This window comes from Rissa tridactyla, chromosome 10 (assembly GCF_028500815.1).
Source record: "Rissa tridactyla isolate bRisTri1 chromosome 10, bRisTri1.patW.cur.20221130, whole genome shotgun sequence".
Taxonomy (NCBI): Eukaryota; Metazoa; Chordata; class Aves; order Charadriiformes; family Laridae; genus Rissa; species Rissa tridactyla.
This window is the reverse complement of record NC_071475.1, coordinates 19,841,093-19,857,574: the sequence shown is the minus strand read 5'-3', so window position 1 is coordinate 19,857,574 and position 16,482 is coordinate 19,841,093. Positions and strand designations below refer to the sequence as shown.

At 52.7% G+C, this 16,482-nt stretch overlaps 1 protein-coding gene across 1 annotated transcript in view; it reads right to left on the bottom strand.

Annotated features, from left to right (window-relative positions):
* The window catches only part of BSN (bassoon presynaptic cytomatrix protein), a 101,490-nt gene that overhangs the window by 44,264 nt on the left and 40,744 nt on the right, over positions 1-16,482 (bottom strand). The window contains exon 3 of the mRNA XM_054216765.1: positions 1,805-2,587. Coding sequence (XP_054072740.1) covers positions 1,805-2,587 — 783 coding nt within the window. The remainder of the gene's footprint in view (positions 1-1,804; positions 2,588-16,482) is intronic.

Genomic DNA, 16,482 nt, shown 5'->3' with positions numbered 1-16,482 from the left:
GAGAAACAAAGTCCAAGACACCACAAAGCCCAGGTGGGACCTGATTGTGGGTCCTCACTCAATGTGAGGGCACGTGGATATCGCAGTGATGAGCAGCGACAAGAAACCTTATGGCAGACACACACGCAAGGGTGAGTTTGCCAGGGGTGTCTGAAGGTGTTTAGTCAAAAGCCAAGAGAGCCAACGCAGACTCCAGCCTTCAAAGTCCGAAATTTAATCCCAGGTGTCAGCAAGTGACCCTGGAGACAAGCACCGGGGAGAGGTGGCCTCCCTTCAGCCACTTTTCCGTGGTACCTGCAGAGAGCACCACGTTATCAGGTACAACCCAACCCCAAACTAATTCTCTAATTAATTAATCAACGGGCTGAAGCCTGGAAACACATCATTGCCCACAGAACTACACAACGTTTGGACACCTTCTCTTCTCACCCAAGCCCTCAGCAGGAAGGAAGCAGCAGCAGGAGCAATGAGCAGAGTGTTTCCATTGCAAATGGCATTATGGCCAAGGAGACGGCCATCTGATGGACACAGAAATCTAAGTAGGCGCTGGTTTACACCTCCACACTGTGCCGGGAGAGCAGCTCTCCTCTGCTGTGAACGTGACCGTGAACAGCAGCAGCTTCAGGAAGAGGAGAAAATTACTGGGTGTAATTGAAACTGCAAGGAGGAGTTAGGGACATAAAATGTAATTATCTGCCGTGGAATGAAGCCAAGATTAACAATCCTACTTCTGGTCATTTAAAGTCCCCATTAACTTTTCCATGTGCTGATGATATCGATTTTGTGTCTTACTGGCTGCAAGATGCAGCATTTCTAGAAGAAAGACCTGGGCCTCTCTCGTAGGGGTTTCAAATCACCTGTAGAGGAAGGGTTGAGGGTCTAGACTCCAACTGAGGCCTCCTCCAAGGGTCTGGAAGATCTCCCTCACCAGCTAGCAAGGGGGGAGGAAGAGGTAGGAGGATGCTCCAGTTGAGCCCCAGTTGCACTAACCACTCTCCTCTCCAGGCGTTGGTGGCTAGAGTTGGCTAAGGTGCCTTTTTGGTGCTTGGGAAGATGATCTGGGTGGGCATCACAACAATTCAGAGACCTCCTAGACTACCATTGTTGAGACTGGGTGAACGTCAACCTCCTCCTCCTCTCCTTGCACTCCATCCCAGCAGGCTGCACGATACTCAGCCAGTTCACATCCAAATAGCACCGTGGCCATCTCTATATCCATCCTCTGCTCAGCCCAGTCCCCTGCCCTGCACCCGGGCACATCTGGAGAGGGCAGCAAACCCCCACGGGCCATTGAGTGCCCTCAGGTGATTTGAAATCCTTTTGCTGAGGTCCCAGCGCTTTCCCCACCCATACCATTCTCCTTGCACCCTCACCATCTGAGGATGCAGAACAACCTTGGCCACCTTCCTCCCCGAGTCTGGTCAAGGTGTCCATCCACAGCACCAGGAGGAGGATGCTTGTTGGCGACTCTGGCACCTGCATGACCTGTTTCTATTTCCTCACGCTTAGACACCTTTGGGGACCACTGGGGACAACGCTCAAACAATGACCACCCCTTGCTCCACTCCTCACGTAAAACCAGCAGGAAATCAGTATACATATATGAAATACATGTCTTTGTCAAGAGGTGGAGGACCATTGCCTCCAGCCCTGGGGCTTCCCCTGGAAGGAACCTGGCTTCAGCAGCTTCTTAAAGGCTTTTGTAAACCTTTCAAGGAAAACACACCATCTTTTCTCCATTTTAAGCAAGGAGAGAGCACTGACCCTCGGCTCGGAAGGCGCCCGCCCCTGCCAGCCCCCTTACCTCCACCAGGTGAGGCGTGGGGTTGAAGCCACACATGTTGCAGACTTGCTGCCGGCAGGTCGTGCAGGTGTTGTAGTTGGGGGGCTCGCTGGAGCCCACGTTGATCTCCGCCTTGCAGAGGGGGCACAAGACCCTTGCTTTCGGCACTTCCTTTGGCTTGACGCCCTGCTCTGGCTTGCCCGGCTTTGCGGCCGGCGTGGCACCAGCTCGGCCCTGCGCCCCTGGGGCTTTGGGACCAGCTTCTTTGCTGGCATCGCTGAAGACAATTTTTGGAGGCACTTTGCCAGGAGACGGCTGGCTCGGAGGGGGGGCCTCTGGCTGGACGTTCATGAGGGTGCTCGCCTGGGTCAGGAGGGACGCCCCAAAGCCGAAGAGCTTCCCCGTCAGCCCTTCCTGGGCTTGCTCTTGTGCTCCAGCCCCGGGAGCTGGGGCAGCAGGTTTCGCTCCCGCATCTCCCACCGTCTTTCTCTGCTCGGAGGAGGAAGGCTTGGCTTGCTGATGCTGCGGGGAGGACCTGGCCGCCTCCTGAGGTTTCGGCTGGCCTTTGCCCTGCGGTTCCCTCTGCGGCGTGGTGGGGTGAGGTTTGGATGGCTCGGGTGGCAGGGTGCGGGCGGCTGGTGGGGACTTATCCGCAGCCGGGGGCGGTGGGTGCTTGGCTGGGGAGTGGGAGGGGGACGGCGAGGGAGAGTGCAGCTGCTGCTGGCTCTTGGAGCGAGGAGCGGTGGTCATGTCCATCCCCAGCGCCCGCTGCATCTGGCAGTTCAAGCACAACCATTCCTTCACCTGCGAGAGAAGGAGAGGACACGGGCAATGAGCAGCGGGCAGGCCACGGCCGCACCCAAGGCAGCCCCAGCACACCCTTAGGTGCCCCTCAACAACCCCTATGTAGCTATAGGAACGAGGCACCAGCTCCCAGAAAAACATTTTGGTACCACGTTCTTCACCAAAGCATCTCGCAGTCAGGGCGAACAGACCCCATCTGCCACAGGTACCCACGACACAACATGCCGGTGCAAAAGCAAGCTTTAATTAGCGTTGGTTTGCTTCCAAGGCTTCTGCTGCAAAGCTCCTGCTAGCCACCAGGCTCTGCCTGCAGGCAGCACGCGTCCTGCTTCTCCTGGGGGAGAGGAGCCTTTCCAAGGGCTCCTGGCCCCACCACCTCCCTTAAGCCCATTATTTTCCTCCTGCTCGGCGACCAGAGCTAGCATGGCAACCAGACGGGAGCGGAGGGCTGGCAGGAGGTCCAGCGCGGCTCTACAGAGGGATGCTGCTATAATATGTGTGCTATAACGCACGTGTAATGCCCCACTGCTCCAGCGCCGGCATGCTGCCTGCTGCCGCCCGGTACCTCGCGGGGGAAAAGCCATCATGATGTGCCCGATGCTCCCCTGGTGCCAGCAGATGTGTTTTTTCTGGAATCTGTGCGGTGGTCGTGATATCCCACCCAAAAATTTGGCACTGCAGCCCAGAAGGGACAGCAGGGAGCGGGTTCTCCTCACACGACGCATCTGTGCCGCTGGGCAGGTGAAGCGCCCGCGGGGGAGCAAAGGGTTGATTCTCACTCTTGCCGCGATGAACTTTTGGATGCAAATGAAAAATACAATGCTCCCTGGCTAAGCGGTGATAAATGCAAGACTTCGCCCCTCGAGAGACGTTCCCTGCGACACGCTAATGTCAATTAAGTTAATTAAAGAGACTGCACGAAAGCTGTGAGCCTTCCCATACAAGGAATCCCCAGGATGCTCAGCGGCTGGGCAAATACTAATATATAGCACAGTCAGCAGGACAGCCGGGTCTGCCCGCAGAAGATTTCTCCGAGACAAGCGACTAAGGTGGCAAAAAGGACCAGAGCATTCCCAAAAACCCAGAGCAGCGTCCAGGCCAAGTGGAGCCAGAGGCCGGCATGGGCTGCCGCAGGTGCGGCACCCAGCAGCTCCCATCCCCTGCGCTCTCCTGGGGCTGCGGGTCCCGCAAGCCCCCACGCACCCCATGGGATGGGGATTTCCCTGTCCTTTCATTGCAGAAGCCGTCTCCTCACCCCAGGGCTACGGATCGCCTCTAAGGCTCGGCTTAGCCCCCGCTGCAGAGACATTACCCGCCCCATCGCCTCACCCAGCCCCACGTCTCCGGCTCCGCGTGGCCCTTTTGCTCCCGCGGTTGGAGGCATGGGGAGCTGCTCAACTGACGCAGAACCCGGCCAAAAGGGGTTTTTTCCACCCTACACGCCAACCACAGACGCGGTTCAACCTTTCCCTGCTCAGAGCGGGCAGGTCCTGCGATGGGACGGGATGGCGATTCCCCAAGACGGGGGCGGGGGGGCAGATGTGCCCCGAACCCCTCCTTACAGGTCTGCTCCCAGGAGGACTCTCAAAAAGCCCAGCCTTCGAATAATAAACTTTTTGAAATAGAGGAAAATCACATCAACTAGGAAGGACGTCTTAAAATTAAAGGGGGGGGGTGTGCATGAACAAGCCCCCCCGCCCGCTATGCCCCTTCCGCTCCCTGCCCGGCGCCTGGCAGAGCTCTGCATCGCCTCTTGGCCTCCTGCAAAGCTCTTCCCATCGCCTCACAAGCCCGGCTGCACGTCAGCTCTGCGCTCCCCTCAGCTGCCGCCGTGCTCGCTGAGCTCCCACGCCACTACCCCCGCCAGCCCCTGCTCCAGCACGTCACTCGGAGCCGAGGAGCAGATGCAATTTTTCCCCAGCAATTTTGCGTCGCCTCGTTGTTTCTCCCAGCCCTTCCCAACGAGCGCCATTACATTTAACCCCTGAAAATATTCCTTTAGTTTCTGTAATTTTCTTGTGGGTCTTGCTGCCTCTCTTCTGACGTACAGAATTCCTCGTGTTGTTTTCGCATTCACACCCCCTGGAATTTCTTCCCACTATTCTATTTCAGGAGAGCATCTCCCCAAATCCTGTCAGCTTTGCCCGCCGTCCCCGTCAGCTCCGATTAAGGGAGAACCAGGCCCTTCTATTCAGGTTCTCTCTCTCACCGCAAAGTTCCTGGTATCTGAGAAATGCAAATCTTCCCTCTCCGCATAATCTCCTTACCCGCACTTTAAGACCCTCCGGTGAGGTGGAGGAAGAGGAGATATTCCCAGACCTGCATCTGGGCTGTTTGCATCTTGATTTTAAGGGACCAGGACCGCAAGGCACGCAGCTCCACACTCCCGCTTTTGTATATTTATTGTAGCCTGGCACAAGATCTAACTTATTTTACGGAACAGGAAAAATACTTCGCCGCTCTCCTGCACAAACTTCCAAACAAAATGTTGAGGGAATTCAATTGATTGCCCTCAACCGTCTGCCAGCTTTAACGAGCAGCAAGCGCTGCTGGTGAATACCGAGCAGCTCACAGCTCTGGTTTTGCTGGTTCCCCCTCTCCCCACACCACGCACGGTGCCCGCTTCGCCCCCGGCCAAGCGGAGAACCCCTCCCTGGGCACCAGGAGGTACCAGCCCTGGGTCCCATGGCCATGCAAACTGCATACAGCCTGTGGAGAAGCCCACCAAGATCTTCCTGAGCTGAGAGGCCAGGAAACAACACGATCACTGGAGCTTTCTCACTTTCTACAATAAACCTGGCTTACGCAACCAAGACAGAAAAAAAGCCAGAGAGGAACCATCACATTGCTCTCGGTGACTTGGTGACAAACTGCTGAGGAACGTCTGTCCTGAGGTAGAGGAGAAAGCTCCAGGGAATATAGCGGGGCAGCGCATTCCCAGAGCAAGCACTTGAAATGTAAATTTAGTTGGGATTATCACAAATTGCCCGGCCGGCCTCTACTGATGCAACCGCTGATGACACAATGTGTGGATTACACAGATCAAAGACGATTTAAAGGATCCTGGACGGAAGATAGTAAGGAGGAAGGGCCCAGTCATCTTGCCAAAGATCCTTCCCCAAAGATCCTTCCCCAAAGATCCTTCCCGAAGAAAGAGAAAAGAGGGTGGAAAAGCCTGGGTGTAAATCTTAACTAATCCAACCCCTGAAAGTTTTGATTTGGTGGAGGAACTGAGTAAATAAGACACAGAAATACACAGAAAAAAAAAAATACACAGTGGACTATTCAGTTGGCTTGCATCCCCAGCCCCTAAACACTCCTCTTCTTGCCTGCAGATTGACCATGCAGGGGAAGGATGCTCAGAAAACAACAGAGAAATAGGGGGCAAGAATATGAAAAGAAAAATTTATCCTCCTACTACTTCATCACTGCTAACAGTCCAAGTAACGAGCAGAATGAAATGTCTGTTGGTGAGAAGAAGAAAACCCAAAGTAATTGAAAACTCTGGTTCCGTTTCACCTTGTGGGAACGCTGAAGTCAGCATTATACCCTAAAACTAGGGGAAGTAAAGCTGCTCTCTCTTGAATAGTCCGAGACTGGCTGCTCAGAGCATGCCAACCTCCTTCACCCCAGGGAATCTGACTTGGTGAAATACTGAAAAACATAAAGAAAACAGGGATGTAGATGATCACAGAATGGTTTGGGTTGGAAGGGACCTTAAAGATCATCTAGTTCCAAGCCCCCCGCCCTGGGCAGGGACACCTCCCACTAGACCAAGTTGCTCAGAGTCCCATCCAGCCTGGCCTTGAACACCTCCAGGGATGGGGCATCCACAACCTCCCTGGGCAACCTGTTCCACCGCCTCACCACCCTCACAGGAGAGGAATTCTTCCTAATATCCAACCTGAATCTCCCCTCTTTCAGTTTGAAACCCTTACCCCTCGTCCTGTCATTACACCCCCTGATCCAGAGTCCCTCCCCAGCTTTCCTGTAGGCCCCCTTCAGGTACTGGAAGGCTGCCATAAGGTCTCCACGGAGCCTTCTCTTCTCCAGGCTGAACACCCCCAACTCTCTCAGTCTGTCCTCATAGCAGAGGTGCTCCAGCCCTCTGATCATCTTCGTGGCCCTCCGCTGGACCCGTTCCAACAGGCCCACGTCCTTCTTGTGCTGAGGACTCCAGAGCTCTGGAGTCGTGATAGCTCTGAAACCGAGCTGATGCCTCAATGAAGAACAAACGAGACCAGCTAGAAGCGAAGGTGGCTGCTGTGCAAAACGAAGGGTGCTATTAGAAATATAAAATCTGCAGCTATCAGAGCTCAGCACACCAACATCAACCAACTGAAAAGAGAAGAAGTGAAATCCTCAAACCGTATGGAAGCAAAGGAGCTTCAGGAATAAGTCTCCTGGGGAACAGTAGGAAGGATTGATGGAAGGCTGTAGGGACAGAGGCTATCCTAGAAAGGACAGGGGTCCATCACTGGGTGGAGGTGGCAAAGCTGTTAATGAGACGGATATGGCAGACGAGCCATAACTACTGTCATCGAACATTTGGGAAGAAGCAGGATAACACTCATTACGAGGATGAAGCATTTCCAACTTATTAGCAACAGAGAAGCATGCTCAACAACATCTACCAGCACCAGAAGATATGTAAATTTGGCAGATCCAAACAATTTTGCATTCAAGAAATCTAAGAGGGCTAAGAAAACTGCTGCGTGCTGATGTTCGTTTTTAAGAGGAAATTTTAGAAGACTGGCAGAGTCTTCTGCTTGAATATCCAAGAAGGCAAAGGTATGGCCTGAAGGGGACAGCTAGCCAGACATCTGTCCAAGACAGAAAGACAATGCCAGATTCACGCGGCAGAGAACTGAAAGGCAAGCATATCCGCCAGTCAACGTGGTTTTAGGGAAAATAGGTCACAGCCAGCAAACCTGATTTCATTCTCTGCACGTTTGATATTAGTGATGCATAGAAGCAATATCCGTGATGTCCAAAAGGTGTTTTGACCTAGTGATGCATGACATGCTGACCAAAAAAAGCACCGTAAAATATGAATAGTGAATATGTTAAACAGATTTCAGACTAGTTACCCGTCTGATGTGGGAGACAAGAAGGATTCACCACTGCTTAAGTAGCTCACTATGGCTAACACCACTCACCTCATGCACGGCAAATTTTGGGAAAATGGTAAATATTGACAAAGACGAGTCTCTGCTGCCTGGCAAACCTGCGCTCACTCCGTGCGGGAAGCTCAGAGCTGGAGGTGGGAGTGAGGAGGTGGCTCAGCCCCCTCTTCCAGCACCAAGGGACTCCTTCCAGAGCCCTCAACCGGTTCCACACCGACATTTTAAGGAGATTAGTAAAACACTGCAGGAGATATAGACCGGATCTGTAAGAGTGATTCTAGGGATGCAGAAAATGTCTGAAACGAGAGAATTAAAGAGGTTGATCTTTTTCGTTTATCAAAGAGAAGATTAAGAAGTGACTTGATTACGACATAGCAGCACATTCAGGGGAAACAATATCAGGTACTAAAAGGTTCTTAATTAGGCAGAAAAAGGCATAAAAAGAACTAATGACTGGAAATGGAAGCCAAATATATTAAGCATCACTTTTAACAGCAGATGTTTCTAACCATTAAAGCAAATTATACACATGCTGTTGGGCTCAGCAGAAGACTCAGGGAGGTAAAGCTTGCAGGCCTTCCACCTATAGGGTATTTTATACCCATACTGATCTTAAAAGCTTTGAAAGTTTGAAGCACCCTGTCTTTACTGACACTTGGCATGTCTGCATCCAACACCTGACCTGCCCCAGCCCCGCAGGCAGCGCTCAAAGCCCCCAGGACCAACAGCCTTACCCGTCCCACCGCAGACCCCTGCAATGTCCCAGGCTGTTCCTCTAACCCTCCTCCCAAATCCCACTATTCACAGGATCATAGAATGGTTCGGGTTGGAAGGGACCTTAAAGACCATCTAGTTCCAAGCCCCCCGCCCTGGGCAGGGACACCTCCCACTAGACCAGGTTGCTCAGAGTCCCATCCAGCCTGGCCTTGAACACCTCCAGGGATGGAGCACCCGCAACCTCCCTGGGCAACCTGTTCCACCGCCTCACCACCCTCACAGGAGAGGAATTCTTCCTAATATCCAACCTGAATCTCCCCTCTTTCAGTTTGAAACCCTTACCCCTCGTCCTGTCATTACACCCCCTGATCCAGAGTCCCTCCCCAGCTTTCCTGTAGGCCCCCTTCAGGTACTGGAAGGCTGCCATAAGACCTGCAGTACTTGCAGAGTCACCACTGTTGGATGCGCCTCCCCCTCTCCCTGCCACCCTGCAGCTGCCAGCACCCACCATTTCCAAGTCCCATTAGGAACGGAAACTTTCCAATCCGCATTTCCTTAAAATATGTGTGTGTGTGTATATATATATATATATAAAAATTGTAGGCAGGAATATACACAGCACGTGCTGGCTGTGCCCAGGGCAGATTTAAACACTGATAATTATTACAGATGGGCACGTGTATGGTGGGCCAGATCCTGACCCCTGCAGAGGGGTGCAGGACAGGAGGGCAGTGGTTGGCAGAGGTACGTAGCAGGGGAGAAAAAGCGTCCCCAGCTCACCCATCCCCCCAGAAAAACACCGAGAAAAGGACCCAGACAAAAATGATCTGAAACGATAGAGACAGCTTGAGCTTACAAGGCTTCTAAAGTTATTCTACCACCACCTATTTTAGGAAGCTGTGGAAACAGTCCGTCCCCTGGATTTGTTACCAGGAGATGCAAGGGAGTGCTGGTAATGTGCGGGTTGTTTTGTTCTCCCGAGGTAAGACAATACAGCTCTCAAAGTATCCTAAGTATAGAGTTCAGCTTTTGCAGTAGATAGGAGAAACTTTAAAATGAGCTGTAAGCAGAAAGACTTCTTAATTGAACGTCCAAGACCTCTTCAAGCCAAAATTTAGGATTACAACGAAGAACAATTCTGGCTTTGCTGAGGGTTGGTTATTTTGGACCGTTTGGAGGTCACCCAGGATGCTATTCCACTACATAAAAAATTATAAAACCAAAAAGACTAGGAGAGCATTAGATGACCATATTTAAGACTTCAGAGACTTGAGACTGAATGTTCCTCGCCCACACCTCACCGTAGCCTTGCTAGCTATACGATCCTATGTCAGAGGAGGCCACAGGGCACTTCAGCAGCACAGCCCATCTGATTTGTTTTAAATGATTATTTTAGGCTGGGAAGAAGAGCTCCCAAGTCATCTCAAGTCAAGCATGGCCAATCCCATCCAAGGTGGACCAGTTTGAAGAGGATGGAGCAAACGAGCTTTGCCCAGCAGAAGATACAACCCATCCTCCTCCTCTGGCGTGAGACAGCAGGGTGCACAGCTAGCTGAAAAATGAGAAGCCAAGTTCATGGGAAATCAGAGAAGACGAGCGTGAGTTTTCTCCGAGTTGCCTAAACCGTGTGTATTCAGTATTCTACAAAGCCGGAAATCGTGAAAAAAGCACATTTGGAAAGACCAAGACAGCAAGCCTTCGGCAGGAGCCCTTCGACTCTGAGCGCCGCGAGCGGGCACCTGCCCCAGAGCCACCTCTCATGAAGCCAACCCCCAGCAGACGCACACCAGGGCCATGGCCACACTCCCTCCTCTGCCTTTCGGAGGCACCGGCACAGCCAGAACTAGAGGAGCATAAAAATAATCAAAGCTGGAATTGGGTAACGAAGGTACTGTGTTAATCAGGCTAATAGGGAGGGCTCGATGCCAAGATCGCTGACTGGATGAAGAAGGGTTTCATTAATGGGTGCTACTGGCTTATCCCGGAGGAACGCTGCAACAGCCCGGCCTCTCCCGAGAGCTGCCAGCGACCTGCCAGAGAGTGTCCTTACGTGCCTTCAATTCATCAGCTCTGCCTGCAGATGAAGAGCCCTCATCTCATGAAATCAGCCAGTCAGCGAAACGTCCCTTCCCCTCCATGCCTCCCGGATCTGCTCTAGCGGAGCTCTCGGGGAGGGGAGGGAGGGGGGGACGGCCACATCTTGCATTTTACATTGTCACGCTGACATCTGCCAAAGCCACCTACCCTGCAGTTAAAGTGACATCCTGATCCAAGAGAAGAGGCAGCGCTAAAGGCAGCCCTGGGCTAGAGAGAATAGAGGGAAGAGCAAGCTGTGGCAGGGAGCTGGGACGCTGCCGGGCAGGCAGGAGGTGGGAATCACTGGAGGAGAGCAGGGAAAGCTCAGCAAGTGCTGGAAGAGCTGCTGATGCACGAAAACAAGCTGAACGTACCGCACGGAGAAGGCTTCCCACACCATCTCAAACTGGCTGGTGGAGCGTACGGCAAATACCTGCCTTATTCTGAAGTTTCGGGTTTGTTTTTTAAAGCGGAGCTGTCGCCGATTTCTCCTCTAGCGACGGCAGGGACAGCTGGCCACGAAGCTCGCGTGTCGAAGGTAGGAAAAAGCCGCCCCTGTTGTTGGGATCAAGCGCGCAGCCTGCGTGCAAGTGAAACAAGAAGCCTGCAAAGCATCCCGCGGGGGGCTGCCATGTGGTGCACCAGCCGGGGTCTGATCTGGGAGGGGGTAACAGATCACATCAGGCGATGAAGCCTCCTAAGGCACATCTGGAGGACCACGAGCGGCCGCGGGGCGCAGGAGGTGTCGCGTGTCCCTGGTCAGGCTGCACGTCAAGACATCGCCAAAATTGACGTGCGCATCCAGGTGGAGAGGGGGCGGACGCAAACACGCAGCTTCAGCGTGGGCTGAAGCTTCCTGGTCCAAACCGAAAGCACAGCTTGAGGAGAATCCAGGGCTCCAGAGTGACTGTGCAATTAGGAGCGTTTCGGCACTTAATTGACAGGGGAAATGGTCACCGAGGCACTTCTGAAAAAGGCCACCTTATGCTCATCTTTATCTTCAAACATGTCAATACAAATAAAATCTAGTCCTTAGCACTCCTGCCCAGAAGGGGAAGCCACCAAAGCCATCAGTACTCATCCTGCTAACACTCGCCAGAAAATAATCAACTTGCTCGCTTGCTGGCGAGCAAGAAGAACCAACCCCCAAACTCATCTCCTTCAACGCAAACAACAGATGGGGAACCGCGTTTGTCCAGAGAACCGAGCTGTGGAATAAGACAGTGCCATTTCATCCTATTACTCACTCCTTAACCAGTTTCCTTTCCCCTAGTTAGCACTCCCCCAACTAACCAAAGGCTGCTAGAGCAGGTCTCCTCCTCTCCCCCAAAAAGCTGCCAGCAGGCATTGACCCACACGTTAAAACCCCCTGGGTTTTAATGGCCACCTCCAGCTCCTTCGATGATCTTTACCCAGACCACGCGGCCACCGACGCGGAGACGAAGCAAACGTTCAAAGAACACAACGGCGCGCTGCCGAGCTCTGCAACTAACCTCGATCTGCCCTCACACGCCGGACGGCGCTCCCCTGGCAGCATCCCCCCCCATGGCCAAGGCGCCCGCCAAGCTGCCAGCTCCCCAGGAAGCGCGAGCATCCCCTTCTTCACCACGGGCCCCCGCCGGCGGAGAGGAATGGATGGGCAGGAGGAAACTCCTCCAGTGCCAGCCCCAGCGCCGCTCCTCTGCTCCCCCCGCAGCGCGGGTTGCCCCCCTGCCAAAGCAAGGCGCTGCCTAGCTAAGCACGCCGGCAGTGCCGCCGCCCCAGGCGAAGGGACAAGTCCTTCCAGTTCATTAGGGAAGGTTTCTCGTGCGATTTGCTGCCTCACTAGCTCCTGTTTAGACAGCCTTCGTCCCCCCTCCGCAGGAGCGCGTGAAAGGTTCGGGCGCCTGTCGGTGCTCAGAGGATGCTGTCCCCTGGGCACGGCCGGGGAGGACGGCGGAGAGCTCACCCCAGGTTTTAACCTCCTGAGCTTCGCACGCCGGCGTGCTCTAAGTGCAGCCCCAGGTGCCCTCTCCCGCTCCGTAATGCGGGACTTCCATGCGGCCAAGGAAAGCCTAATGGCTTGTTTGGCCTTTTTCTGCTGCTGCTCCCCGTACCCTGCCGCCAGCCAAAGGACGGAGGGACGGAGTAACAGGAGCCTGCGGTCCTGCTTGCTTATTGTCTTCTGCAGAACTAAAATAGCAGCCTGGGAGGGAGCTCAAAACTTGCCATTCGGCGGTACCTCCTGCCCAAAGCAGAGGAACACACGAGGCCACGGGGTTTCTCCGGGTGCAAGGCGGCTGCCCAGGACAGCGGGGACGCCATTCGTAGCTATAGCACTGCAAAGAGCACAGGCTGCTCTTGATAAATGGACTTAAAACAGGCTAATTTAAAAAGCAGCCCAGTTTCCTACTGGTAAGACAGAATAAAATCATCGTTCGTCGACCACATGGCTCCACATTTATTCATTTACGGCATGGCTCCACATTCCTGTTATGAGCAGACCCTGTTGCAACCTTGCCCGTGAATTTCTGGCTCCTTTGGGAATCCTGGCCAATTACAGCGATAGGAGGTAATGGCTGTAGCTCAGGGAATAAACTAAACAGCCTTGAATATTTGAAGGTCCTTTTACGGCCCAAACTTCGCGTTTCCTCGGCAGCATCAACATCTGAGTGTCGCACAGCCAGGGCGGAGCGGATCGTTATCCTGTGACCCAGTAGAAAGCATCTGGGACAGAGGTTTTTAAACAATAAAGACAATCCCGGTGCTAATGTAAATAACCCGAAGTCTGTTCAGAGCGTCACAGACCAGGTGTTACGGCCTCACGTTTTCTCCAAACTGAAGGAGCCAAGCTTGGTCTCATTTATCCCGGTCCAATACGTATTTATGAGCGAAGCTGCCGGAACGAACAACTTCTGCAAATGAACATACTGGAGCGGATCAATGCATCAAAGCAGCATGTATTTTCTGTCTGTCTTTTTTTTTTTTTTATTATTATTCCGGATTAAATATGTAATAAATGCTCTTGTAGAATTTAAGGCCTGAAGACAGACAAGCCATTGCACAATCTTTTTACATACCTAAACAGATTTAATTGCTCAATTATTCCAGATAAACACGATAAGTTCCCTGCCATGAATAATTTATAATCCAGCTAGCCACACAATCTATGAAACACAAATCTATGGCTGCAGCAAAGGGAAAACGAGCAGATGCCACGATCCTGAGACATCCTGGCTTGTTACCAAACGCCGGCCAAAGAAGCAATAGCGTAGGCTGCCCAGGGCAGGTCCGGTCTTGCCCAAAATCACTGGGACAGCCCGTACCTTCATTTGGGGTCAGAGCATGCAAATATTGAACAAATTAAATAGGCACAAAGTCAGGACGCGCACGTAGGAGGAGACAGACACAGTACATCCCTCCTTCTGTTCATGGTCGGGACATTGCTGGGTCTCCGGCACAGCCCCCTTTAGGAGCTGGCTGTAATGGTTTCTCCAGGAATTTCATCAGATGATTGTGATGGAGCTTAAGGGCTGCAGCAAAGCCCAGCGGGACGCAGTGTGCTGGAGGATGGAGACCTGCGGGTGCTACCACGAGGGACAGCACTCGGGACCCCGTGGAGGAGGATTGATGGGGGGATGAAAGGTCCTGTCCAGCCAGGGCTTACTGCGCTTGGATAGGAGAGACCCGAGAGAGGGAGACCTGGAAAGTGCCCAGACGGAGGGTTAATCCCAAACCCACGACGAAGCCATGGGCAAGGCAGCCCCCTTCCCATGCGGAGGAGTGAGGAACCGCAGCGCTGGGCACCGCCCTGGGAAAACCGTTGTACCAACCACACATCCATGGGTGGGAAGGGCAGGTACCGCCTCCGGGCTTCCAGCCACCCCAAAATGAATGCAGAAGGCTTTCCCACAATTCTCAGGGCCCTATCATAAACCTCGCGCATCTTTACGACTCTCCGAGAGGCAGGTGTGAGGTGCTGGGTGGGTTTCCTCCAGCTCTGGGCACCCAGCACTGCGTTTCCCTGCCTCGCTCCTCACTCTCTCCAATAGATGCTCCCGCGTATGAATTTTATTTACTCTGCTGCTTAGTTCCAAAAAACCCATAATAAAGGCTTCGGGATTTCGCCCTGATGTCCTGCAGCAGCGAGAGGGCTGTAAGGGCCTCTGAAAAGTTTTGGCTCTATCCTCTGCCCCGGGCAGGACCAAACACGCCTGCATCGCTGCCGACCAATGTTTGTCTAATTTGGTCTTTAAAACTTCCCATCAGTTGCGGATTTACTGGGTGGGCAGTGAAAAGGGGAATAAAGGGGCTTTGGCTTAACCATCCTAACTGCTGGAAAATGTTTCCAAAATATTAACCTAAATCTTCCTTGCAGTCTAAGTCCATTAATTGCTGTCCTACAGACCGCAAACAGCGAACACCAGCTATTTTATTCAGTAAAAACAGCCTGTGACCAGCTTCCCTGCTGAAGGCACCCGTCCGGAGGAACGCATCCCAACACCAAGACCACACTGTGCAAAATGTCTCCCAGAGGCGGCTGGCCACCAACTTCACACTGCAGAACTCTCGGTCTCAATCTCCCCTGGGGCTCCACAGCACCTCCATGGCCTTCAGACCCAGTTAATGGTTTTCTGCGTTTCCGGGTACAGTTTCTGTGCATTTTTAGGAGCTTTTTGGAGGACCATGTGCTACGAAAGGAGCCCACCCTTGCATGGTCCCATCAAAGCAGCCTACAGACCACCTGCCCCCAGACCCACCTCCCATCTCACCTTCTTCTGGAGAGACCCACTTAGGTGGCCCTGATGCCTGAAACAGGCTTACAAGTATGGGCCAAGAACACCAGGAACAGTTTGTCCAGCCACAAGCCACCTGTTTTAACAGACGAGAATAGGTTTTCTGCGTTGGAATTCCAATCCCCATCCAAACGCACCTGGACCCAGCTCGAAGTCATCATCCACTAAACAAAATACACCAATTCCAACACAACAATCTGTAAATGATTAGAATTTGAACAGATACCGGTAAAGCCACATCACTGTTAATTGGGTTTTTATGGCCCTTATGTAACCTCTACGAAGGGGATACTTAATTGCAAGCCATTACAACAGCAACCACCCCCCCTTCAAAACAATTACTAACACAGACAAACATGAAGCGAGATTAAAATCGGTCATTCCAATCAAGATTTTTCGCTTGCTGGTCTAAAGCCATGGAGATCTAAACTGACGCACCCCAGAAAGGTGCGTATAATCAGAAAGGGCCCTGCTATCCGCAAGGCTGCCTCCTCTATCACCACCCAAGCCAAAATATGAAGTTACCCAACTGGGGGAGCTCCCTGCTGCCCTCCTGATGGGGGGCTCAAAGGATTCCCACAGACCAACTCGTCCGGGACCCCTCAGCCCAATTTCAAACCCTGGGCAAGCTTCCAATCAAAAGCTAGTTTCGTTCGGCTCAAACAAGAGGCCGAGTCCTTGATTACAAAACAAGAAACTTGCTGGAGAAGAGGAAAAAATTTCAGACAGAAATCGCTCAGTTCAACAAAATACCCCAGCAGCAAATCTTTCCTCCACCTTTTTGGGCTTCTTAGCTTTTCTTTGAAAGATTTCCAAACAGCGACAGCTTTGGATAGATACAAAAAAACCCCAAACAACAAAAAATCCCAAACCCACCATGCAAGAATTCTCTCATGAACACCTTTTTTGTGCAAATACACCACCACCAACTGCTATTTTAAGGCTGCCTTTAGCCCCTTGTTGCCTGCGCGGCCGGCTATCGCACCCAGCGGCCGGCTATCGCACCCGGCGGTGCCCCCGCTGCTGAGCTACAGGAACATTTCTAGCACCGGCGGCTGCAAAGAGAAGATGGAAAGAGAGACGGAGATGTGTCGGACACAGCAGCACACACCACCCAAGCAATAAATACCAGAGGAATAAATCAGGTTGCTCATTTGAGCAAAGTATTGAAGAGCTCCTCGATAAGGGCATCCATCCACAC